The 27,411-nt window shown below is 40.1% G+C and overlaps 4 protein-coding genes across 7 annotated transcripts in view; 3 read left to right on the top strand and 1 right to left on the bottom strand.

Moving 5' to 3' along the window:
* The window catches only part of LOC131890792 (protein enabled homolog), a 9,378-nt gene extending 6,593 nt beyond the window's left edge, over positions 1 to 2,785 (top strand). For 3 of the 4 annotated variants that reach the window (XM_059240211.1, XM_059240209.1, XM_059240208.1), the window contains one exon: positions 2,507 to 2,785. In XM_059240211.1, coding sequence (XP_059096194.1) covers positions 2,507 to 2,671 — 165 coding nt within the window. In that variant the 3' untranslated portion in view covers positions 2,672 to 2,785. Of the gene's footprint in view, positions 1 to 1,690; positions 2,468 to 2,506 lie in introns of those variants that run through there. The other variant, XM_059240212.1, reaches the window with a different exon arrangement.
* A 2,940-nt stretch (positions 2,786 to 5,725) lies between these two features.
* Positions 5,726 to 10,048, top strand: LOC131890783 (bestrophin-4-like). Its single transcript, XM_059240199.1, has 3 exons — positions 5,726 to 6,620; positions 6,705 to 6,843; positions 8,233 to 10,048. The coding sequence occupies exons 1-3, from the start codon at positions 6,280 to 6,282 to the stop codon at positions 9,403 to 9,405; spliced, it is 1,653 nt and encodes a 550-aa protein (XP_059096182.1). The 5' UTR covers positions 5,726 to 6,279; the 3' UTR covers positions 9,406 to 10,048.
* LOC131890780 (integrin alpha-9-like) lies at positions 9,394 to 24,650 on the bottom strand. The gene is made up of 14 exons (XM_059240192.1): positions 24,172 to 24,650; positions 21,752 to 22,053; positions 16,277 to 16,371; positions 14,535 to 14,681; positions 14,351 to 14,466; positions 13,343 to 13,580; positions 11,930 to 12,043; positions 11,739 to 11,846; positions 11,451 to 11,638; positions 11,231 to 11,390; positions 10,780 to 11,160; positions 10,546 to 10,709; positions 10,044 to 10,249; positions 9,394 to 9,975 (listed from the first exon to the last, which is right to left on the bottom strand). The coding sequence occupies exons 1-14, from the start codon at positions 24,565 to 24,567 to the stop codon at positions 9,480 to 9,482; spliced, it is 3,111 nt and encodes a 1,036-aa protein (XP_059096175.1). The 5' UTR covers positions 24,568 to 24,650; the 3' UTR covers positions 9,394 to 9,479.
* Positions 16,329 to 17,954, top strand: LOC131890786 (uncharacterized). Its single transcript, XM_059240203.1, has 2 exons — positions 16,329 to 16,614; positions 16,837 to 17,954. The coding sequence occupies exons 1-2, from the start codon at positions 16,487 to 16,489 to the stop codon at positions 17,744 to 17,746; spliced, it is 1,038 nt and encodes a 345-aa protein (XP_059096186.1). The 5' UTR covers positions 16,329 to 16,486; the 3' UTR covers positions 17,747 to 17,954.
* Positions 24,651 to 27,411: the final 2,761 nt, after the last annotated feature.

Below are 27,411 nucleotides of genomic sequence, written 5' to 3'. Positions count from 1 at the left end.
TATAGTATTCTAGCTTGGGAACACATAAAGTTAGCACTTGATTATAAATTATGATATTATCTACTACACCACTACTCATACAACAAAAATGAAGGATTATTTTTCTTTTGTCTCACAATGCTATATAATGTCACTTAAAACTTACTAGAAGTATAATCTTTGAAAATGAGTTTTACAATCATCATGAGTACATATCTTACGCATTCATCTGAATTTTGAAGGCAATACATACGTACAACAGACAATGTTGCAGATTTGTTCCTTTCCTGTCTTCATTGATTTTAGTGAAATTTTCAGTGACTTTACAAAAAAAATAGAAATGATATTTTTTGTCATATTGAAAATCGATATTAGTTCCTTGGAAAATTGAATTATGATATAACCAGGGCATTACTTAGTTTGCTCCCAATTTTCATTGAATAGGTCTTCGATTTTTTTAGCTTTTATAACGTCTTTAGGCATGTAAGATTTTTATACGGGCTAGAATAGGACTACCATAAAGCAAAAAATCAAAGTTGTTCCCTATGGTTTTCTAAGTCAGAAAAATTACCAGATGTGTTTTGGAATTTCTTCTGGAAACTTGACAGGGTTTTTTTGAACACCGTGAGGAACAATGGAGCCCACCTCTCTTCCTTCTCGGGCGTCTTTATTGTTACATTTCCTTCGTTCTAATATTCGTAGGGAATACGTAAGCATTGCTGATCTAGTGGCATTTCTTAAGTCAGACTTGGACAAGTTTTTGATCGAAATTCCGCATCAACCTTACATTCAAGGATTAACTCGGGCTGCCAAAGAATTCAAATTCGTTGGAAGACCAAATTTCATTACCTGATTAACAGGTATAATATAGACGAAGGATAACCTTTCATTTTAATAGCACTGGGGATTACATTCCCCGTAGCGGTTAGAGAAACCCGTGACAAAAACGAACCAAGAAAATGAAGATTTGAAGAAAAACAATGAGATCTCAAAGAGGCACTTTTTACTCGATTTCATCAAGGTCTTCAGAAAATGACCAAATCACAAGAGCTATTGGTTGTATTCATTTTCTTCAGAATTCGAGTGAACTCGTATGTAAGAAATAAGTAAATAGCAACAATATATTGAGGTATTTTGAGATTAAGCCAAGAAGAAAAAGCAAATTGTACAAACCTTAGTGTCATTCAAAATGTAGTACATCAATTGCCTGGGAATTTGAGCTTAGAGGTAACCGGGGCATTTTTGAGTTCAAACGCATGAAAACAAAACCATTCATTCCCATACCATTCCGTAATGGTCAAATAGATCATTGGTTGAGTTTTATTCGAGTGCCGAGACGTGATCCAACTTTTCATCGAGGGTCGTTTTGAAAATTTCAGAATTTCTGATTATTATAAATATACGAAAAGTTTATTCTGAGCTAGAAATCGAAAAAGCAATGAAATAAAAGCCCTTTTTTATGGTTTTGCGGGTTAGTACGGAGAGACTTTTAACTCTTGGGGTGGACATTGTCGGAGCTGAGCCGATTTTACATTTACATCAAACATCAACATGAGGAGTTCCCGCAATTTGCCGATTACTAGACATTTTCCACTCAAAATGTGACAAAAATAAAAAGAAATATGGGAGTAGTGGTCAGCGTAGTTTCTTAGAATGTAAAAAGACCCCGGTTCGGTTCTCCTCCCTAAACTTTCTCAAAGAATTTTTTTAGACGCCAACCACACCCACTGTCGGGAGAACCAATCTGATACGTACTATGACACTGCTTACTATCGGAATCCATTGGTGATGATGTGCTGGCTAACTTCGCTGGCCGGGCGAGATCCACCCCTGCGACCCTATCACCCCAAATGCTAAAAAAATTAGAAAAAGGATAGCAAGAAAAACTGTTAAAAAAGTTAGTTAGCCCTCTTTTGGGCCAAAAATCTTATGTTCCATATTTTGTCACCCCGCTATGCTTTTGGGTGGTTACAAAAATTCTGCCAGGCTCAATTTTTTGTTGGTGCGAAGCTCATAGTTTTTTTCGCAAAAAGAGGTATTTATGGGTATGATCTTGACTATCAACAACGCAAGGGAAACCAAAGACCATTGTAGGAAATTCTATTTCATGACTCTCTCAGACCCGCGAGTGCGGAAAAAAAGTTTCCAGGTCCTAGTAAAGAGAAAATATACTTTTATGCGTAGATTTGTTTTTTTTTTCTTCCAATTTTTTCCTCACATTTTGGTTGAGTTCGAATGAAAATTTCATGACGTGAATTTTTTGATCTGTTTCTACATCACACGGAAAATCTTTCTTTTTTAATTTACTATGCCAAAAAATGCTGAGGAAAACGAAGTGTATGAACCGAAACTGAAGCCCATTATTTTTCGAACAAAAGTAGTGAAACTTCAATTTTTAACGCCTTTTTGTTACCGATTCTTGCTTTCGGTTTTGGAGTTCATAATCAAATCCGAAACAGACAACAATTGTCATGATCATGAGTAAGAACTCTGAGCGATATTTCTATTTGCATGACTTTTTTTTCAGGTCGGCGAAGTCCCCGAGGTCCGGTTGTGCTCGTGCGACTGCACTGATAAAGGATTCGAGAGATGTGTGATGTACAAAAAGCACGTCTGTGCTTGTTCATTCTCGTGCAACTTCGTCAAGGACTACTTAAAGCCTCCCCGTGGCCATTCCTTCTACTTAGCCTAGATTCTCGAAACCAACAGTTGGGATCTCTGACGATGTTTTGGGAAATAAATAATCTTATATAACATATGATGTAACAAACACAATATATGGACGAAAAATCTTTGTTCAGACAAGCCCGACTCTGAGATTTATTTCTCAAGTAATTCGCATTGCTGATTTCAAGTTTTTAGGAATTGTTCCTCTCAAGTCATGATATCATTAAGGGATGTGTAGCTTACAATTGGGAAGGCCTAACAAAAGCAGCCAATGTGAAAATCCATGATGAAATACACTTTGTGGTATCTATTTCATTCGCAATCCAAAAACTTAGTTTACCACTCCTATCAGAACATGTCAATTCCTAACCAAAAGATTCAAGGTGGTTTGCTTAATATGTTAATCAAGGACTTAGAAAAATGAATTGAGGAATGAGCTTGTTTCTTGAATTGACGATAAAACACTTGGCACCTACAAAGTCAATAAGATTAAGATACAAAGAAATCATGACGGAAGCACTAAGTAGTTGTTGCAAGGATGAATCATGCGGTCGCATTTGCAGCGAGATTCAGTAGGGGATTATGTAATTCAAAATGATTACTCTCTTAAAATTCGATCAGAACTTGTTAAAAACATGTTTCAAAAAAACCCTAAAAATGTGTGAAGATTCAAAAAGAAAAAATAACCCCTGAAATACGTTGTAAAATAAACTTGTCACTGATAACTTCCGACGCAAAATAGTGATAACTCGATTGGCAATAAAAGCCGAATCAAAGCATGACGATTGTGGGCTCTTGCCTGAATAACTTAAATAAACGGAGACCTATAGTTCCACCCAATCACTTTGTTGGGCGGTTGCGAGTTGAGTTTAAGTGCACATCACAATTCCTGGAGATGCCCAACCCATGAGAATGGAGGTGGCTTCCAAACAAGATCGAGTGACTCAACGAGTCGGGGCAGTGCGGGGAAAAATTGCTTCATTTTGCCGGGTGATATTTCTTGCCTGGTAGAAGAACGTAGTGCATGAACTCCATTGTGTACCAGGGATGAGAGGATGAGTATGTACTTAGTGGAGGGGGTACGGCTCAGAGCCCGCCACTGTGCATGCCAGCCAGGTTTTTGTGCAGATCTCCTTGGAAACAGACAACCAAAGATAAATTCCAAAGAGACAACGCGGCTTTGAAACGCTTATCATCATCGTCATGGCCATGGCTGCATGAAGTGGAAGATCATGGAAAACATATACCTTAACCGCTATAAGGACACCAACCGAAGATTTCATGGGATCTTTCACTTACTACTTGTGTGGAGGGGCAGTATCTTCAAGCTCATTTGGCACGATGTGTTGGCTTTCGGTGTCATGTATTTTCTACTCAGCTTGGTCTACCGGAGTGTTCTCATTCATTACCCGGCCCAAAGAGAGATGTTCGAGATCATTTGCGTGTATGCGGGTCGATACGGGCAAGTGATTCCGATCTCATTCCTCACTGGGTTCTTCGTCACACAAGTGGTGAGTCGTTGGTGGGATCAGTTCATGTCTTTGCCATGGCCGGACAAGGTCGCTCTGAAACTGGTCAGCTTCGTCCCGGGAAAGGTACGTGCTCTCTTTGAAATAAACCAAATGCCATGAACCAACTTTCACTCACCATTGGATGTTTTCAGGACCCTTTTCGAAAGAATCTCAGGCGAACCGTCATGCGTTACGTCAACTTGTCCACAATTCTAGTGTATAGGTTGGTGTCCCTCAAGGCCAAAAAGAGGTTTTCCACTTACCAGGATCTGGTGGACGCCAAATTAGTTCTGCCGCACGAAGTTGACCGCATGCTCAAGGCAGACGAGCGCACGCCCCACGAGCTGACTTGGTTGCCGCTGCTTTGGGCGATGAAACTCTTGCAGCGCGCCCGAACTGAGGGCAAGATTACCTTGGAACCCCCTGCATATGTGAATCTTATTAGCAGCTTTGATTATATCGAAACCTGTAATCGAAAGATCCTCAATTATGGATGGGTCAACTTCCCTTTGGCGTATACCCAAGTGGCGAGTGTATCGGTGTTCTTGTATTTTTTGGCCGCGCTCTTCGGCCGGCAATACCTCATTCCTCATGACAAAGGCGTGGATGGAGAGGTGATTCCATTAGAAGATGTTCCATCCTTTTTTTCTCACTTGGGCATTAGTTATACCACAGAGAAGCCATTTGACAAGCACACCCCCGATTTCATCTTCCCATTCTTCACCTTTGTGGAACTTCTCAGTTACATGGGTTGGATCAAGGTGGCCGAATGTTTGTTGAACCCCTTCGGCGACGACGATGAGGATTTCAAGGTGAACTACATGATTGATAGGAACCTCCAAGTCTCCTACATTATCGTTGACGAGGCTGAAGAGGACCTAGAGATCTTGGAGGATCCATTCTCCGAGGCCGGTATTTCGATTCCTCCCGATTTGCCCTACAAAGACAAGAATGCCAAACCGAGTATTGAGAACGCCACAATTAAGACCAACCTGCACCAAACCTCGTCATCCGTGACCAGTGGTCTGGCACCACCGTCATATCTCAGAGAGCGATTTCGGGATTCCCTACGATCAGGGGATAGTCACATTTCAACAGAAAGTAATGAGGAAACGAAACCCTTCGCCAGTTCAACCATCACGGACACAGAAATGAACGCCATGGATTCAACAACAGATAATACTCTGTACGTTAGCCTTCCGGAGACTGAGAACAGCATCGAGTCCGGAGATCACACCCTCACACCCACCGAGGATACAAGTAACATATTCGACTTTCGTTCCGAAAATGAAACGAGGCCGAGATGACGTTCTAATCTGTCATATCATATATCTCCTTGAATAAAATCACTCACAGATAAGGCCTTGAGTACCGTATAATAATGACATTCCATGGTTCGACAATTGATGGGTCAAATTATACTATGTTGAGCTTGAAGAATGGATTAGAAGACACAAGTGTGATAAGCTTAATGGTTTTCAAAATCCCATAATACGCTGATCCCTATGGAGTTCACAAGTGCCTTCAGTGTCATTGCCAGCCATCTCATAGGCTCTATGATGTATTTGACAGTATCGAGAAGAGATGGGAATAAATTCCTCGCGGTCTCTTTTGATAGCAGTTGCTATGCTTTTACCTAACCTACTAGCTAATATAAATCCCAATCAGAGCTGAAGTTGTCTAGCGTTTCGTCATTAAGTCGAGCCTCGGACGATTCTCACCGTTCAAAACGAAAACAATGTGTGGAGAGGAAGGTGTGTTCAGACATCATGACTTTAAAGTCTGTATCGTGGGGATTCGTCCATCGGAAGGTGCACAAAACCAACAATGTCCTGGACAAACGTCAAAGAGGATCAGATTACGGTGCCCGATCGTCTTGATTTTGGAGTGAGTCAGGTCCTATTTGGGCCTAATGAAGTGAATCTGCCAACGAAACAACGACAGTGATCGCAAACCTTTGCCAATTGAACATTCAGAGTTTTCTAGAAGACGTGACTGCTATAATTGTTTTATAGCCATTAGTTTTCAAGGTGTCATAAAAACTAATCACAATCTGGAGATTTGAATTCATTTGCAAAGATTATACACAGATACAGAAATAACTGAGTGCTGCCCTTCAAAAATGCTAAGAAATGGATTCAGGGAGTCTCGCAAGGTGCATCCTAACACCATTGGAGCTCCACTTAAAGACATGGCGGATTCACAATACATGTCCGAGCCCAAATTGGTGGGTGAAGGGGCCCAGAATATTTACGCTAATCGATACCAAGATACCAATAAACGCTTCCGAGGCTTTTGGCATCTCATGGCCATGTGGAAAGGCAGCGTGCTCAAGCTCATTTGGCACGACTTGTTAGTGTTCATGGTGATGTATTCCATTCTGAGTGCCATCTACAGATTCTGGCTGTTCGGTAACGCCAAGCATCGAGAAGCCTTTGAGTTGGTTTGTGTCTATGCGAGCAGGTAAGATTTTGTTCAAATGATCCTGTAGACAATTGGGTCTTTGACCCTTCTTCGACGAGTGGGTGATTGAAAAGCATGTTTCAGATTCCGAGGGATGATACCAATCACGTTTCTGACCGGATTCTACGTGTCCCAAGTAGTCTCTCGATATTGGGACCAATTCATGAGTTTGCCGTTCACCGATCAATTGGCGTATAAATTGGTGACATTTGTTCCTGGAAACGTAAGTTAACACCTCAATACAAGTGCAGATTTAGTAGTTTATAACGTATGTCCTGGCAATTTATACGAGATATTTTTTGTTCAAAAAGACGGCCTAGAACTGTCAAACTTGAAGGAATAGCATTTGCAATATGTCCCAATTTCTGACTCTTGTCCCAAATGCCCCGCCTTGCTGGTTTTAGTTGGTGATAGATAGTCATTTTATGAAAAACTTGAGAACGATAGTTCCCCCCACACAAAATTGGGAATACCATTAATCTGCAAGTATTCAGACAAAAAGTTTTGCTCTTGGAATACAATCCATGTTCAGGGCAGTGCCTTGTTGAAACTCCACCTTGAAGGGTGGTTGAATCAGAACGAAGAATGTACAAACCCTCCAATGGAAAGGCAATCACTCAAAAAATAAATCTAAAACTACCACAAGATATACAAAAATGGGGATCAGAGCTGCGAGGAAATAAATCAGGTTGCAACTGAGTCACAGTAACATAAATCAATTACAAGCCATTATCGGTCCCACAAATAATGGAGGGGATCGATACATAATACTTTAACTTAACCAATTACCTTCATTTGCCGCTGGCTTCAAGAGATATTTTGAACACGATCTCTGGTTGGGTCATTGAAGGATATTGAGGTTCAAAGACTATCTCCATTGTTAAGCTTTGTGTCAATATCTTATATGAGCGCTACAATCAGATCTAAGAATCGATGCCTTGAGTACCTGGTTTGACAGTTTCCAGTGGTATGTATTATCAACTTGAATGCATACATGTCACGACTTACACATAGTGGAGTAAGTACTCGAATCTTCAATCATTCCCCATTAGTGCGTTTGGCGTGGAACATTCATATCCAACCTTGACGTCTCATTTACGTAAGCTGGCTCCATTGCACGTGTGTTCCAATCTCAGAGCAATTGAAAAAAAATCCAATTGAAGGTTTAAATATGTAGTGGTAGGATTATTCCTTTTGCTCAATACTTGTGCTGATGCCAAAGCCTCAAATCAAGAATTGTGCCTATAATTTTCTACCTGTGGTCTCCAACTCCTACCTGATCTTGACATTTATCTCTGGAATATCAAAACCATGAGCGTCTTAATTTTTTCTAATTTTGTTTCAATTTCGTTTCGAAAGATGAACATTTAATTTGAGGCAAGTACGCCTTGAGTCATTAGCAAATGTTAGGATCCCGTGAGCCTTTGAAAATATTATCCTCCTATATATATATATATAAGACAATTTCAAGCAAGAAAGGCTTATCAATGAATTGAAAATACATCATTGGACAAAGTCATGGAACATTCTTCTCTAAGCCAAAGTTTTCTGAACAGGACCTATACTATCCTCAACTTGCATAAAAAAGAGTTCTTTCTTTCATTTCTCCTAGGACGTGTATCGCAAAAACCTTAGACGGACAGTAATGCGCTATGCCAATTTATCCATCATCTTCGTCTATCGATTGGTCTCGTCCAAAGTTCGAAAGCGGTTCCCAACTTTCGACAGTATGGTCGACGCCAAAGTACTTTTACCTCAGGAGCGAGATCGACTCATTCAGGTTAACGAAAAATCAGCCTTTGAGCTTACCTGGGTCCCCATCTCATGGGCTTTGAAGGCCATCCAACAAGCTCGAACTAGCAACAAAATCACCATTGAAGCCCCCATCTTCAGCTCCCTCGTGGGCGAGTTCGATGCCATCGAGGCCGCCAATCGAAAGATCCTCAATTACGGTTGGGTCAATTTCCCTTTGGCCTACACCCAAGTGGCCACGTTATCCGTGTTTTCATACTTCTTCTCTTCGCTGTTCGCCTGCCAGTACCTGATCCCCGAGGACAAGACCGTGGACACCGAGACCTTTCCTCACTTGAACGTCAGTTTCTCCACCCTCAAGCCCTTTGACCTGCACACCCCGGACATTTACGTTCCCGTGTTCACCATCCTCGAATTTATAAGCTACATGGGCTGGATCAAGGTGGCCGAGGCCTTGCTCAATCCATTTGGCGACGATGACGACGATTTCCAGATCAATTATCTCATCGATCGAAACCTCACCATCTCGTACTTGATTGTGGAAGAGGGTGAGACGGACTTGGAGGACGTGAAAGATCCATTTCTCAGCGGCAATGTTCCCCCGGAACTGCCCTATAACGATGAGTCACTCATTGACGAGTCGACCAAACAGATCGGACAAGTGAGCGCTGATGAGACTACTGATCAGACGGATTCAAACGGAGGGGTGGGCCTGATCATCGGCACAGTGAGAAAGATATCCAATGCGTCATTTGGCAGACTTGCTCCGAACAACAGATCTGGTTCTTCGCATGGAACGACGATGTCCATCAACTTTAGTTTGGCCAAGGTAGATGAGGCAGAAATCGGTCCCACAAGTGGAGATTCGGGATTCCTGGGCGACACGGAAATGGACGTGGAGAATGGACATGTCAAAAGGAATCACTTGGAGATACCAACACGCAGTGAGAGGAAACGAAAAGTCTCTCCTCATGGTCAAAGTCCTATCATAGCGGACTTCAATGAAAACCATTGCGCCACGTCAAAACTGTAAATTTCATTCTCATATTCAGCTGTTATTTTTTTGGCAGTAATAGAAGCACAAATAATGTGAAGAAAACAGGAAAACTACTTCATCTGCGATTCACCCAATAGTTTCATCCTTTGTTCAATGACGTCTTCGTTCTCGGGAAATTCTATAGAATTGCGAGTTTGGATCTGTAATCCTGGAGATTGCCAAATGGCATTTTCCATCTCCTTGGCAGTATTCTCCCTGGCTTCTTTCTCATTTCTCATTTCTTCCATTCTCTTTCTTCTGAAGAATCCGAACTTGGTCATGCAAAGAATGATAAGAAGTAGGACCAGGAGAGCCGAAATAACCACCACAATCCACAACCAAGTGGGAAGGGAGGCGGTCAAGATCGCATTGGATTCCAACCTAATCACAGTCGTTGCTCGAGCTTGACCCGGATTGATTTGTATGGAATCAAGAGGGAAATCAAGGGCTGCTTTGGCGTCACTCGAGAACTGGAAATCCTTCTCTTTGATGTCCGTGAGATCCAAAATGAGTTGAAGGGATATTGTCGCCACTGTTGATCGATTTGACAAGTCAACTCTTGGACATCTAGCAGTAGACAATATCATTAAGAAAACCCTGATTGGTTGAACATTTCTGAAATATATTGTTGGTACCTGTACGTGACGCATGTGAATTTTGGCGAATCGCACGTAATGTGCATTTTATCGATAGATACGGACAACTCGGAGCTGAGCCCTTCTTCGTCTTGTTCAGTTTGGTCTCTTTTACAGTTCACTTCCGCACCTGTGATCGGGAGACTCATCACTACTGTGAGGTTTTCCATGATTGTCCAACCATCCAATTTGATTGGTACATTCACCTATATCAAATGAGGAGCTTATTGGTTGTTCTGCGTAATAATTGTCACTATGGATTAGTGCTGGGGCGAGTCCGGCAGAGGATTCGAGTCTTTTACTAGAGTCAGTTCTAGCACAAATTTCGTCTTGCAAAATTCTCAGTCACAAAGAGTAATTTTATCTTGACGAGTCCGGACTCGGGTCCTTTCTTAAAGACTCGAATCCGGTCAAGTTCTCCAAAAGTGGAGTAAAAGACTCACGTGCACTCGGACTCGAGTCCGGACTCGTCGCCCAGCACTACAATGGATGGAAGGCCTACCGTGGGCACCACATCCGTCACCGGACTCATGGCTTCATTACTGACTTGAAAACTTTGCTTGAAAGCCACGAGTTCGTCCATTTCATTATAGAGGGCAGTAGAAGGAATAGTTAGCGGCAACACCTTCAAATCCACCTGGCTCTCTAATGGAATCTCCAGGCTTTCTGTATGAAAATAGAGCGGGACAATGAAAAGCAAGAATCGTCGATTGTAACCTCATGATGGTATCCTTACTTTTGTTATTGGCGTCATTGAGATCATCATAATAACTATCCACTCGAATATCTTTGAACAAGATTTTAGACTCCCCCGCTGTTAAGGCAGACACGTCGAAAGTGATTTCAGTGATGACAGCAGAGCCCTTAACAATATTGGTCAAAGTGCAAACGATTTCCCGGTTCTCTTCCTTACAACCGGGCATTTGTTTGATGCTCAATTTATCAGGAATGGATAGCGCAATTGTGGGGGAAATGGCGTTTTCTCCATCTTCATTCCTGACCATGATAGCAATGGTCAAGGATTTGGATGAGCCAATAACGAACGGTAGGTTTTCAGTGTCTTTCAAGCCAGCCGCCAGAGACAAGTCCGCACCACAATTTTTGCCAGGGTCACAATCTGCAAAAGAGAAACATTTTTTTTTATATTATCGACACAAAAGAGCACTTACAGAAGCAAAGCGGCTTACTTAAAGACAGTTCAACCTGGACTGAAGATTTATAAGCAATTCTTGGATCTAACACTTGACACTCGGGACAAAATTTTCCTTCCACCCTTGGCATTTGTTCCACTAGCGTTTCAAAAATCAGAGGTCCCATTGCATTGAAATGAGGACTTTTCAATTGGACCTGGAAAAACGAAGTCCAGATATGGAACCAATCCAATCATGGTCATCAAAAATTCCAAACCTGTTGCGACACTTGAGCTCCTTGGTTTTCATGCACAACTTTGGTGACAGAAATGTTGTTTTGAGAGCCTGCATTAACAAATGTGGTTCTGGGATCCTTCAGGAACGTGATTTTCACCTGGACCTGCCCTTGGCCTTTTGAATTTTTCACCCTGGTCTTTAAAGCCACAAAGGCCGTTATTTGGAATGCTGGAAACACGCAGCGATTAAGACTCTTTTCAAATGTGCTGAAAAACCTACCTTACCCTTGAATGAACTTAAGGCTATTCCAATATTTTACAATGCTCACTTGACGTGTTTTCCAGAGTAATGGTGCTCTCCGAGGATCGCGATTCAACCTCTAAAATTGCTGATGGACTAGCACGGAGTAAAGCGACTTCCCCGGAATCATGACAACCTGAAAACATGTTTTGAATTGCAGCTCAGGTCTTTGACTGGTATGTCTTAAATTTTGAGTTTCTGGATCGTGTTCACTCTCACCAACGGCAATGTCTGGGACACCATTTTTGTCTACGTCGAGAACTTTTGAGAAACTGATCCCAAAGCCTTTGCTTGTTGCTTTCAAGGTTTGAGCCCGAATGATTTGACTGGCTTCTGAAAAGAGAAGAAAAGGCCAATGATAAGCAGGAATATGAGAAAAGCAACTCCCAATCCAAATTCCGATTTGTCATTGTCAGAGAAGGAAATCTTGGAAATTGAAACTGTAACTTTGCAATCAAACTACATTCCCAAGGTGATATTGCTAAATTGCGGATTATTTCCGTTCATGAAAATTCAATTTCCGTTAATCATAAAAAAGTAATTAGTAGAGACGGCCAAAATTTGCACTATCCATTTTATGGCATAAAACAGGTTTATTTGCTAATATTGCATATGTTTTCATGCATTTTTTGGGTTGTTTACTTAAGCATATTTCGTTTTGTCCATCAATGGCCTCTAACAAACCCCCCGTCAAGGCACGCCCTTGTCCCGCCTCATCCGGACACAAGCCTATCACGACAGGCCTCCATCCAGCCGCATCCCTATTCCTCGTTTTTACTAGTTTACATCTCAACACGCCGCCATCCTGACACGCCCCTCTCTCGCCTCGGGACCAGCAAGTAACAACCAACAAGTATGGCATCTGCTAAAATAAGCGAAATTTTGAGAAAAAACAAGTGAAGTTGTATCAGATGGAGAACATCAACCACTTTGGTGGCATAGGCTTTACACCCATTTGAGCTCAGATAGTTTTTTGTGATTGAATCTCGGGTAAGCGGGAAAGTTAAACCAAGTAAATACTTTGGAGTTAGACAAAACAGAATAAAAGCAACGAAAATTACATGTGAACGTAGATGGAGGGGGTAAAAGTTGTCTAAATTAGGCAAATATTGCATTTAGGAAAAGTTTAGCAATTCAAATCCTTATCATCGTGGTAGTCTAGATTCCAGGGGTCTTTGGATTTTTCAATGGTACTTTGGTTTGGTGAAGTAAATGCTAGTAAATAGAAAGGCTACTGTTCCAAATTTCTGCTATTTGCCAATTTTGCGGGTTTCAAAATGGTTTTCCCAATTGCTATCAATTTTGAGCCTACTGTCAATCTTTTGACTTAACAATTTTTTTACTTTTTTACAATTTTCAGGCCACATTTTGGGCTAAATGCATATTGAAGTGTATGATTTGCATTTAAATGCAAATTTTGAACAGTTTTGATGCATATTATAAGGCATAGAATGTGATTCTTTAATGCATATCTTGACCGTCTCTAGTAATTCGTATTGAATAAGCAATCATTAATGGCAAGGGAAAAAGGGCACTTTTTTGGCTGTACAAAAAGACCTCTCCTGCTGTCCTCTCATGTTTAGCAGTGTTACCAAAAAAAAAATTTTTCACCGGGAAAAACAAGCAACCTGCCTTGAATGCTAGCAATATCTTTCTTCCCCATGTAAATGTGAATGGCTCCATGGCCATTATCTTCATATGGCGCTCCAACCACAAAGTCTCCGTATCCATCCAGATCGATGTCTCCGAGCGATGCCACAGCACTACCAAACCGACCAGATGACTTCCTAGGACCAGAGAGGGAGGCACGTTCAATGAAACTATTGTCATTGATTACCTCCAGAATGGCCACTCGGCCCTGTTCATAGCGCTGAAATGGAAATGATGGATATAATAGTATATTGAAGAATATTCCATCGTTGGTGGAAAAACTGGTTTTTTTACCATATTCCAAATGTTGAGCTATGAATAGATTAGAAGAAAACCATTGATAGAGTTATTTCGTTTTACCTTTCACCTACCGACCGACTGGGCTTACCCTTTTTTAGATTTGGGCACGCAGAAAGCATGACATTATTTTCTTAGACTTGTCTGTTCGACCGTATTGAATAGGTATAGTTTTCTTTTTCAGCATGTGGTTTCATTAAACAGACAGTGCTTTATCCCAGCACTCTTGTGAAGCAAAGAAAACCACACTTTGAGTAAGCATGACAGAGTTTTTTTGGCTCTGAATTCACACAGCAGGAGCCTATCTTTTTGGCAAGCATTCTAAACATCACATCTAAATGAAACAACAGCTTAATCTATCAACGCCAAAAGGGCTCTTCAAAGTTCATTCACATCCGCTCGAATTGCAGCCTTTCACTCCGAGTCTGCAAGTCATACCCATACATGGGCATCTAAGATTCAATCGTAATTTATAAAATCCACAACCCATTATACACACATGCTTATTGGATTTGATATCAAACAAGAATAGTCCATTCAAATTTCCATTCTAAATCGGTTATACAGTAAATAAGCTCGGCTTTTCTTTTCTCTTTGCCAATATTTAATGTAGTGCAGAAGAAAAGCTAATCTATCTTTTCATGAATAGCGGTGACCATTGCCCACCTCTGATCCTTTCCCGGTCTCACATACCTGATTCTTTAAGTCTTCGACGAAGAAAGGTGCTCCAACCAAAACCTCATCCAAGCCATCTCCGTTAACATCCACTGTGGCCAATGCACTTCCAAAGTATTCCCCAATTTGGCGTCCTGCAAGGAGTCCAACATTTTTGCTCTCATTCCTCACATAATCTGTAAGTACCATCAACTCCGCCTACCTTTGGCCTTACTGATCTGGGTCAGCGTTGCCGACCCATCGAATCCCACGGCAAAAACCGACCCAGCCCGATTTCGACCAGCTCGTGGGGCTCCTAAGACCATATGCCGAGGACGAACTCCGGATTGAGCATTTCGAAGAAGTTTACCTGCAGAAATGAGGCCACATATGTTTTATATGTTAATTATGTCAATCAAACGAAATTTCTCGCAAATGAGGGCACTTTATAACTTGAGATTGGAGAGGCGATTCTGCACATATTTGGAAAATGTCAAGGCATAATTAAATGTCCGATAATTTGTCGACCTGATCCCACATGCAATAAATTTTGGCTCTTTAGAAACCGAGCATTTTCAAACCAAAAGGAATTATCCAATATGTGCTCAATGGTCAGAAGAACCGGCATGTTTACGAGGGATAAATGTTTCAGTAAATGGCAAGAGAGTTTTGAGCTCAACTTGGAAGAAAATGGATTTGATTCAGTGTTAAGCGAGGGATTAATCCATGTCTGGAACCTCTGGAATAGAACTCAGTAATCCAAGAGCGTTGCGCCGCATTCTCCGGACGAAAGTTGTGAGGATAGGTGGACCTATTTATTATGTATTGCCTTGTGCGAGGGCTCGTTTTTTTGTGCAGGGAGGGGGACAAAATTTAGACCATTCCCTCTAAGACGAAAGTGGCTTATGTAAAAGAGAATTTGAGTAATTTTGCACTTGTGATTTTTTGGAGCCATTATAGTTTTGTCGTGATGGTGAGGTGAAACTCTACTGGCAATCAGAAAACAATGCATTCCTTCAAATTGAATTTAAATTTGCCGTTAAATTGATTAACACTTTAATTACAATGGCTATCAATTATATTCGTTCATTAGCTTATAAATGATGAAGCTAACAAACATATTAGATTGGTTTCAGACAATTTCACTTTTAATATTATCACCAAAAATCATGGTCAAATCATCAAAGAGTTGGACTATGTTGGGTACTTTCCTTAGTGACAAGTTTATGTAATCAACAATAGCTAAATGAAATTGTAATTTTTTAACAATTAGATCCATCCCTTGTTTAGCATTACCTTTGATCTTTTACAATCAATTTGTCTTGTCGGAAAGGTCAAGACTAAACATGTAAATCCATACTTGATCTTGATCACAAATGGAATTTAATTGCAAGATGCCTTTCATTTGCTGTTACTTTCTATCAACTTCCTAAATAACCTGCCATGAAGTGTAATAATTAACCAAATTAAAACGTAAGAGAACGCTACATTGTAACTTGTTTCAACTCCTCTTTTTGTTTTGTAACGCATGTTTTCCAAAACAGTTGCTAATGAATGTATATTTGCTGGGTCAGTCGCACAAATTACTAAGCAGTGCTGGATTTTCCAAAAGTTGATCCTTGAAATTATTTTTCCACTGATTAAAAGAATAACATCTTTGCTTTAAACATTCAATGATTTCGCCTAAAAACCAGGACATTTGGATCACCCTATGCCAATCAAATATAAGTGAAACTAGACACCAAATCTTACGCTTGAGCGTTTTCCAAATTTTGTTTCAAACTAGTCCCAGATAGTTCACCTCACCCTGCAGCGAGAACCAATTTCTCGTTTCGTACGATACAAGATGACTCAAGCACTTACTGGCCATCGCCATGGGGCATACGACTATCCATGGGAGCTATCACTAGAGGTTGGCTTGGCTTTGGTTGTTCTTCGGCCCTAGTCTTACGGCTCATAGCTTACCTGATGAAAGAGCAAACCCGGTGTAGTCGTTCAAAATCGGTTCTGAAGGCGACCATGGCTGCGTCATTACGGGGTTCTCTCCGACAGTGTTAGTTCTAAAAGAAGAGAGAAACTTTAACCTGAATGGAAAAGGTGATTGGAATCGCAAAATCTTCAAGTTAATTTGTGCGAGGTTTGCTATGACCCCCATTGCTGGCTTCTCATAGCATCATGTTGAACTCGAAGCGAAGAAGAAGAGTGCTACAAATAATTGTGATCTGTGGCTTCTTGATGATCATCCAACGAATGGTCATCGAGTCGAATTCTCAATCAGAAACATGCGCACATGTCATTCAGAGGTGAGTTTGAATCTGTGTTGCATCAAGGCACTTTTCTTGGTTAGTGCCTTTCAAACATCAGTTTCTCAAAATCTAATGGAGTGAATCAAATTGCCAGACGAAAATATGGCTCTAAGTGAGGTTGTTAATTGATGGTGGGGGAGAGTTTCTCATTGCAAAAAACCATCTGAGGTTGACTCCCACTTTCTCTATTTATCTCGAGAGTTGATTGTTTTGTTCCAGTTTCTCTAAGCCAAATCTATATGTGGAATACGTGAACGGATCGGAATTTCAACATTTAACGCCAGATCAGTGGAAAACCTTGATCAAATTCTGCCAACCCGTCATTGGCAATGAGGAGCTCAAAATGTGCCTGTATCCGCCGAAGAAAGATATTATTTCAGATTGGATCCATAAAAAGGGATCCTGGGAGGAGGAGGTGTTCCACGTATTGATCACAGCTCTGAATTTGGTGGCTAATCCGTACTACCTCGATTTGGGAGCGAATATTGGGTCTCATTCGCTCAGGGTGGCTCAAAATGGATTTCCCACAATGTCCGTCGAGCCTTCGATTTTTAACTACGCTCGTTTGAGCAGATCGGCGGAATTATCCGGATTGAAGGACTTAGTGATCGTGAGAAATGCAGTGTCGGACTCAAGACGTGAAGTTCAATTGGGCCTTTACATGAGAGAAAATTACGGCAGTGTCCACGTGGTTGAAAAAACAAAGAGGACTCCAACGTCAGACAATAATATAGTGAAAAGCGTTTTATTCAGTGACATATTAGACGAGGTGGCTAATAAAGCCTCCGTCGACAATGCAATAGATTTGGTGGTCAAAATCGACATCGAAGGTCAAGAATGCAAGGCCATTTTGGGCTCAGTGGAAAGTCTCTCTTGGAATGAGTTCTATCATATCCAAGTTATCGTTATGGAATGGCGTTTCAAAGATGTCGGCTCGAAATGCTCCAAAAGTGAAATCCAGAGATTAGCTCAAGTGCTCAGTGATGCTGGATTTAGACCATATCATGCCAAGATGCCCAGAAAGTTGGACCCGGCAAATAGTTTAAGATGGCCCACTCTAGACATGATGTGGGTGCATCACACGATCGAAAACGAATTTCTGACGACCTTGTTTCCCGACACATCTTGAAGGCCGATGTTCTATCTAACCATTGGTGTGACCTATATGTTAATCGACCTGGTGTGAGAGTTGTGAATCTGTAGTCAGAACAAGATAACGTCAAGATATTTTCTGTTGTCTTCCATACATGTCATCTGTCTAATGGTCTTATGGGCAAATCAAATATCATATCTAGCCAACTTTAGAGGATTAAAATTTACAAAATGGTTGACCTAAATATGTTTCACCACAAAACGGCACAATTTGGCGAAACCGAGATGAACCAGTCTCTTTGGTCTATAACAGTTTATGTCCCTAATGATAGCTATAAAGATCTGCACCAAAAGTTTCAAGACATCATTGCAACAAATGGCTTTGTGCTCAATCAAGTAAAAGGGTCATTAAACGGGGAACCGACTTGTTCGTTAGCATTAACATATATCTCTTTTTTACGCATTTACTGTTAGAGAAATCGCAACAGACGACCAAAAGTGAAAACGCTATTAACCACAACGGAAATAGTACTCAAAGCAGACCTGAAGGAGAGCTGGTAAAACGGGTTGCATTAGTGCTCCTCAAACGTCTCCGTTACGAAAAATGCAAATGCATCTTCCAATCAAGTCGGACTCTTCAAAAACCTGACGATCATAATTGAAATTCCTGCCTATATTGTAAAACACTCTTTCTTGCTTCTTGCTCTCCCTAATCCAAAGTTTGCCCTCGACCATTTACGGTACACCAAATCGTGTTTGGAGGAACTAGATCTATTTCATATACACGACAAAATCACTCTGTAGCTGTTCGTTGTAACGGATCAAATATTCCAAGTCGACGGAGCACGTTCATTTGCCGACAGTTTGACTTGAATGGGTAAGTGAAGGCTGAAGAACGATTTTTATTTTTTTTTAACTTAACAAGCACATCTAAAAAAAAGGTTCATTTTCGTTACCATGGATTGAACCCAGGATACATTGGGAGAAACATTTTCCCTTAGAGGTTCAAACTCACAACCCTCAAAGGCATACGGAATAATCTGACAAACGACAAGACCTGAATTTCGTTGAAACATTTTTACCTGACGACATGGTATTATGTTATTGTATTAAAAGTAAACCAAAAAATCTGGACTATATGGGCATTTTGTTAAAATGATTCCTTTTGTTTGGAGATAAAAAATTGATCGCCAGATAACAAACACATTATGAAAAAGCCCTCGATTAAGTTGTTAAGAATTAATTTATTGATTAAGAAGAGACAACCTTTTGATGGGTTTCATTTCATGTCATTGATTGACAAATGTTTGCAGTGAGTACTTCGAGGTCCTGGAAAATTTGTTATCTTTTTCTCCTGACAAAGCACGTTCCAAAAGCGATTGGAATTTTCTTTACTTTGCCAAAGATAATTAAGCAAAGAATGGAATGAATAAAATGCCAAGCTCATTACCACAATGGATAGGCAAACCATTATAAATTAGCAAGTTTGAGGGTTGATATGTGCGAAATAGCTGAACTGGGGTCCATTTTTAAGCTCTTCACTCAAACGTCAGGACAATCTTGTGCTGTGCTTATTGATTACTAATTTATTGATTAATTGTTGTTTTATGAGTTCTTATGTAGAGGTAAACTTCCGGCCGACGTGTATAGGTAGTTCAACGAAATCTGGAGCTAATAAAGATAAGAAAAATATTAAAAACACAAGTCTACCGTTTGTGATAACTAACAATTAGACCTAAAACCCCTGACAACAACCTTTCAAATTTATTTGGCCTTTCCGGCCGAAAAAAGACATCGAGCTAAATTTCTAATTTTTTGAACTGTTTTCTTTTGTGCATTTCCTCTATCAATTCTCAAAGATTGCTCGGCCATAACGATACCAAAAACAATATTTCCGTGATTATTTTGAGAGGAGGAAGTGAATCTGAATAAGAAACCTCATCCCCAAGACTTGTTGTCACCGAAATGCCGGCCTGTGTTTCCGTCTTGCGTTTTGGTACTTCCTCAAATTTGTTTCGTATTTTCTCAACTTGTTTCCGCATTTAAATCTTAAAAGAAANGGCCGAAAAAAGACATCGAGCTAAATTTCTAATTTTTTGAACTGTTTTCTTTTGTGCATTTCTTCTATCAATTCTCAAAGATTGCTCGGCCATAACGATACCAAAAACGGTATTTCCGTGATTATTTTGAGGGGAGGAATTGAATCTGAATAAGAAACCTCATCCCCAAGACTTGTTGTCACCGAAATGCCGGCTTGTGTTTCCGTCTTGCGTTTTGGTATTTCCTCAAATTTGTTTCGTATTTTCTCAACTTGTTTCCGCATTTAAATCTTAAAAGAAACTGTTTTCGAGCTCTATTTGTAATACATGGAAATCAATGCCCAGTGCTAGTTACATTCTCCCACAATAAATATGAAAACAAACTCAAAACGGCAATCGCGTTCACCGACTGCGCCATGTATTGTCTTCACTAGTCCCAAGAATAAAACCAGATACACCTTAAAATTGATATATCTTTACTATATCTTACCATTTTCACCCAAAACATACCATTGCTCACCGAATGCCCCTCAGCCACCGATTCTAAAGAGCTGAGAGATACCATACAATAAAGTAAGGGACATCAAAGAACATCAAAGTTAAAATATGTGATGGATCTCCTTTCTTGATAGTTATCGCAATTTTGTGGCAATCCCCCACAAATCACGAAACTCAAAATTTCAGATAACAAGGGAAGGGATTTGTGGTCCATACAGTCAATATCAGTAAAAAGGAAATTAGACTACTTCAAAATATCAAGCCTGTTATTGAACAATTGTTTCACCTTTCTGATAATAGTAATATAGTACTACAATTGAAGCATGTGACAAAAAGGCAAGTTTTACCATTTTGTATTTTTTGCAAGAAATGACATTATTCAAGTCAATTGGGTGAAGAAATTAGACTTGGATCATATTTAGCAAAACAGTTCGGATTTTAAATGGATTAAACGAAAACATCTCGGATTCGGATTTGGTCGGATTACAAAAAAATCACTTTGGATCGGATTTGGAGAGCCTGTCAGATTTGATGCACGTTAAGCCTCTACGGCTACCAGAATTGACCCTAAATCCTGGGTTGGGCCAAAGCTCAAGAGTGCTTTTGGTTAGATACAATATCAGATACTCTTCATACCTTTTCTGAATACTGTAGAGTCCCGACCTTTCTAGCCTCTCCCATACCTTTGTTGTTCCTGGTAAAACATCTTGAATACTGTAGAGTCCCGACCTTTCTAGCCTCTCCCATACCTTTGTTGTTCCTGGTAAAACATCTTTGGACCTGGTCAACCATCTGGAAACCGCTGAACTAATTAAACAAATTGAGAACCTTGCCTTGGATCCCAATCTCATGGATTCTGTTAACTGAAAAGCCATGATCTACCTTGTCAAAAGCCTTGGCAAAGTTGAGATAGACTACATCGACTGATTCAAGTGAATCAATTGGGTCATCACAATAAAATGTGCTCAGAACCCATGCTGACTAGGTGGAATTACTTCATGGATATCAAAAACTTCTTCAAGCTTAAATTTCATGATATTGTCAAACACCTTTGCAACAGTTGAAGTGAGGGAAATCGGCCTATAATTACTGTGGAGCATCTTATCCCCCCTTTAAGATCGGAGCAACATGAGCTCTCTTCACAGAGGTAGGAAACTTGCCCTGATCCAAGATCCAACGCACCAAATACGAGAAAACAGGAGCAAAAACTTTTTGGTTACAAAAACATTGGGGTTGACGGTGTTGGGAACAGTATTTTGTTTGCAAAGACAGTTAATTGGGATACCTTAGTTGTTTCTATCCAACATTTCTGCCATTGATTTCCAGATATTTCATTTTCAATATTTCGTGCCCAATTTACTACTACTAGGGATAACATTCCCAGTAGCGGTTAGAAAGACCCGTGAAAAAACGAACAAAACAACCCCCCCCCAAAAAAAATCGCAGGAAAGGTTTCGTGATCACAATAAAAGTGACAGTTTTTTTCTATGGCGTTCTTAACTTACGCGACCATGGTTCCGGTCCAATTCCAGGCTCCTGGAGCTCCCATGAACATGTCGTCATCAGAGGCGTGAAGTGAAAAGCCAGTTTCACTGTAGGTTGCTCCATAAGCATATTCTTTTTCTCCATAAACTGCCCGCCCGAAGAAAACGGGTTTCTTGTCCAGAGGAACAACATGACGGTTGGTGGTGAAACCATCATCTTCGCTGAAGATGAAGCAATGACCAAGCATCATTTGGTACTCTTGCAAGCCATTTTCCCAAATCTTCTGTTTGAAGCGCTGGAATCGGGGGGCACATGTCCAAACCTAAAAAAACGGTAAGAAGCAAGACAATATATTTTTTCATCTCATTTTTACTTTTATTCTCGGAGTTTTTTGGCTATGAGCACTATCCACAGGTCAAAACTGTGAGTGAAGTGATATCAGTTGAAAAATGTAGGTCTCAACATTAGATTAAACTATACAAATACAACTATACTGAGATCACGGTTAACTTCTATGCAAAGTGCCACATTGCATGAACCTCCTTTAGTTGTGCCTGAGTTCCAAACCTAAGTTATGCCAGCATCTCTTTTCAGTTTTTTCGGACCTTTCATCAAAATGGCAAGACTAGTCAGGGATTGTTCATGAAAAACGGTGTAAGTTTTGTTCGAAATTTAGCAATAACTTATCTCATTCACAGAATCGTCAAAGAATCGTCACTGTACATGGAAGATTGTAGAGGGTTAATGCTCGATTTAGTTCAAAGGAAGGTATTAAACCCTTTTCTAACTCTTCGTCTGGATGATTGAAAGTACACCGGATGTCACAAATCTGTTTGCAGGTCCTATTTCAAATTACTCTGGATTGTACAACCAAGAAACCTAAAGAACTCTGTGAATATTCAAGGCTTCCTTCCACAAGTAAAGGAGAGGGCGTAAACCCTAGCCCCATGAGCTAGGACTTCTTGATGTTGAGACAAAGACCAACACCATTAAACCATTTCTAAATCCTATTTCCCACCTTCTGCGCTTTATCTTCACATTCTTCAATGCTTTCATCAAAAACAATACTGATGTTATCATCAGTATCTTGAATATATGCTACTAACATCTCCCAGCTGAAATTATATTGTTCCATGTTACAGCACGTAGGACCTGGTGGACCTTCCTGTACCCCCAGTCTTTCTGACTGTTCGATGCCGACTTGACCGTAAGACTTTCAGCCACCCATGTGACATTTTGTCAATGTCAAAAGCCTGAGCCGGGGACTAAAGTTTATATCTATGAGATCGAATGCTGCCCTTGCGTCCAGTGTCACTATCATGCCCTTCTTCTTCTTTTTTGAGAGTGCTTGCTTCACCCGCTCATTCACTTCCATTAGAGCAGTGCTTGGTCCCCCTTCCGGGTCGGCAGACATGGTGCCCATCCGGAATAATACCTCTCTTTTCAATGTTATCCTGGAGTTGTTTGCATGGGGCTATCGGAGCCATCTTTCCAAGGCAGATTGTTAGCCCAACGGGGCGATACGAGTCAGAGATCTTCTTGCTTCCCTTTGTTCTTCCACACAGGTACTACTATTTTCGCGAGTTTCCAGTTCAAAGGACCTTCAAAGGACTCATTCAATATTTTAGTCAGGTAGTTGAGTATTGCAAACTTGGATGCTTTTATAAAACTGCAATCTATTTTGTCGGGTACATGGCTCTTTCTGCTTGGAAGGCATTCAGTTGGACAGGACACCTCTATCTTTGTCAATTGTTGTAAATGCCGTCTTTTTCTTTCTTTGTATTCTTGTCTCAGTAGTTTTATCACACTAGATGGTTCAGGAAAATGGTTCATGGGTTCAAAAAACGGTTCTGATCATCGTGTGCAACCACCACCAATATTACACCCTTGCATTAAAATCAAAGCTCAGCGTTTAATGTATTTTAATCAGGGATGAAAGTCTCTCAGAGAACGAAATTTTTCAATGCTACAAAAGTGGTGGCTGTAAGCAAGAAATACAACAATTCCTGGTTTGTCTTCATTTTTAAGTGTTTAGTTTTGTAAGGTGATAGATAAAAAACTAGATCGTCAACTGCTTCAATCTTTTTGTCATGATACTATTATCCTTCGTCTACCTTTTTGCTCAATCGTGGCTCCTTTTTACTTGAGCCCTAATCATCAAATATTAACTTAAGAATTCATTGGCAATTTATCAATTAACTAATCAATCTCCTTTTTCATCCAGCATTTCCGGTTGTATTTTCAAATATCTTCCTCTTTCATGAATTCATCTTGGCACCTACTTAACATATAATACATACGTAATTAGTATTGCTTCTAACATTTCAAACAACAACTTTACCTATCATTAGCATACCCTTCAATCATTAATCAATTTTGTTAACCTTTAAAAGAAACTATTTTTCAAAGCATCTGTCCTTCGATCTCGCCTGCATATTACCTTATCTCCTGTCGTCATCACGGAAATACCCAGCATTTGATCTAAAAAGGTATCTTTCTCCTCTGCATTGGGCATCGATGGCGTCCTGACCGTGCACTTGGCCGATTGATTGCTGACATTTAGATCACATACACTAAAACTCCCGCCAATCTCATCCGGTTTCAAGCCCCACCCATGTCGATCTTTTGGAGCGCCAACGAAGGCGCGAATTTTTCCTTGTTCATCTTGGTGAAGATCATGGCTAAAGCCGAAGTGACTTTTGACGCTTGGTACACTTTCGTGCCGTATGAAGATAGGAGATCCTTCGTCCAAAACATAACCTCTAACGGAGAGCAGGAGCACAAAGAAATAGGCACTAATAACGAGGCATAAATTTGAGTTCTTCTTATGTAACATATTATAATTCACACCACTTGGGTTTGCATGCAGTCAAGCTCGTGCAGATAAGGAATATGTGATTCTTTGGGTGAACATTGACAGCTTATCAGTTCCAAAACGTTAAAAGAGTGCTCCTTCATGGGTATTGGCTTGGCTTGGCTGACTTGGATATCCCATTTGATAACAGGGACACTTGAGTGATTTCGTCGCAGCGATTTCTAACATCGTGAGTCACCTGGTTCATGGACTCTAAAGAGAGGAAGCGACATAGGGTTTCCTACCCTTGCTAAGTGAGGCCACACTGTGGTTAAAATACCCTGTAAAGTTTGATGGAAATGACCAAATTCATCTTAGCAATCAGGCTTGCCAAATCATAAGGAACCGATTTTGTTTCATTGCTTATAGATTTCTAGCCAAAAGATAAAATCACTTAAATGCCTTAAAAATGAAGGAGCACACTTAGTTAGCACTTACTTAGAAATTAAGATATGTTCTACTCCCAAAAAAATAATTCCGCTTTTCAATAACAGAAAAGCAAAAGATTTTTTCCTTTAATAATTATCTCAAAATGCCACATGATATCATTCAAAACACAAAAACACTTTTAACACTTTTTTTATAATCATCATAAGTACACGTATAGTACAAGTACACAAATACAATTAGTTACGCATTCGCTTGTATTCTGAAGACAAGATATATTCATTACGTTGACTGTCTGATTATTAGTGCTGGGACGAGTCCGGACTCAAGTCCTAGTGCACTCGAGTGTTTGACGCGATTTTGGAGGAATTGGCCGGATTCGAGTCCGGACTCGTCCAATAAAACATTGATTTTTTCTTTAAATTTCGCAGCCTCTAGCTCGCCCTGATTCTAGTAAAAGACTCTAGTCTGGCAAAATGTAAAAAAAAAAATCAGAGGACTCGTACGAGTCCAACTTTTACCTGACTCGCCCCAGTACTAGTGCTTATAAATGAACCACAGGAATGTGGAAGAGAAACAACTACTTTTTTCAAATTTCAGCTCATTAAAACGACTGGATGAAAAGGTATCCCAACTCAAAGATCACTTCATAGCTCTTCAAAGACTTAATGGACTAGCCTTGATGTGATAATTGATTGCCAGAAGGGGCTAAATCGTTCATTCTGTAGCCTTTTATGAACTTTGCTTTGAAAGGGCATTCATTGCTTTTTGAAATACAATGCGTCCATTTGCTACCAAAATGGCAATTCTGGACCCTAGTAACCCGGCCATATTCCAATGAATCATGGCTCACAGCATTTCATATTTTGGCATTGGGATTGTCCAAGGATTTTTAAGTAAAATATGTCCCCAAAATAAGAACGTTGAAATCTACATTCTGAACAATTCAATATTCCAAAGGGTTTTTTAAAGGGAAGTTATGCCCTTTAGCGTTACATTCCACTCTACCATTAAATTGATTTCATTTTATTTTATTCCTCACCGATAGTGAGGTAGAAATTCTGAATCAAAGCACTTCAAAACAAAACGTTCAAAGCACAAACTTCCATTAACCAAATGTTCCATGGCAAAGAACATTCAAAACAAAGAACTCCCGAAATGCGCCACCTCCGCATGGTTTCGTTAGTGAATATTTTGAGAGGCAATTTGTATCCAGATGCACCTACTGCGAGTATCAGATAGTGTCGCGCGACTGTCGCATTTCAAAATATGCGCTCACGAAACCACGTGGAGGTATCCCATTGCCAGAGTATATTACACAAGTTTTTGAATTTTGATGATTTGAAAATTTTGGAATTTTCTCTGTACTCTTTCAATCCTTGACTTTAACTTTGAACATGAAAATCGTAATTTTTTGGATCGTGATTGGTAATTATCAATATTTATCTTTAACATACAAGGAAAGTATACGCAAAAATGTAGAATTCACATACATTCCTGTTTTGGAGCTCGCTGAGAACAGTCGCATTTTTTGTTGCTGTTCTTATCTCCCAGGAATTTCGAACCAAGGTGTGACTTCCTCTGTTGCTCCTTGGTTGCTGTGCACGTGTAGTGTTCGTGGTGTTTGTGTGTGGGTGAATGAATGGGAATTGCCATTTATTCACTCAATTAGGTTTGGTTTTTCACGGCTCTTTGGTAAGACGTAATTACTTTAAAACCTAATAAGTTTATTGCTCATTTATGTTTATGTCTAGCTTTAGCAGTTTCTTTCTGATTTGTAGTGTAGTTTTTCTAGTTCCAACTCGTTATGTGTAGTTCTTTAGTTTCATTGTATTGGTCCTTTAGAGTTAGAATTTATTGTTCATTAGTGTATTGATTTTATTTTGTGTTAGACCAGTTGTTGAGTTGATTAATGTGTTTTTATATTATTATTTTTTCCTAGTTTACATATGTTCTTGATTCCTTGCTTATCTTCGTCCCTTTCTTCTTGTTTACTATCTCCATCTTAGATTTGTATGTTTAGTTTGATGTGAAGTAATTCATTCCTATTTTTGATTTGTTGTCCTGTATCTCAGGGCAAGATTGCACAGCCTTTTTGTTCTTTTCTTTCTCTTGGTCTCTTGATTTGGCTACTCATAGATAGTTATTCCCCCTGCATTTATGATGGAAGCTATTTTAGGAAAAGTCGGCAAAGAGGCTAGACAATGTTTGGACCTGGTCTTAGCAGGGAAGGATCCTTCCGTAGTCAATAAGCCGTATATTATAGAGGCTTTAGTTGCTTGGGTCAATGAAACCAGGGTGCTGCTTGAAGAACAGGCTCACCCAGTAGTTGAGAAGTCGACTAATTTGACCAACGTAGAGGTTGAAGTAGTACCTCCTCTTGAAAAAGAGCAGGAAAAGACAGTTGTAGAGAAAATAGTCTGTCCTGTTTATCGAAAG

This window comes from Tigriopus californicus, chromosome 11, assembly GCF_007210705.1.
Source record: "Tigriopus californicus strain San Diego chromosome 11, Tcal_SD_v2.1, whole genome shotgun sequence".
Classification (NCBI taxonomy): Eukaryota; Metazoa; Arthropoda; class Copepoda; order Harpacticoida; family Harpacticidae; genus Tigriopus; species Tigriopus californicus.
This window is presented reverse-complemented; position numbering and strand designations above follow the sequence as displayed.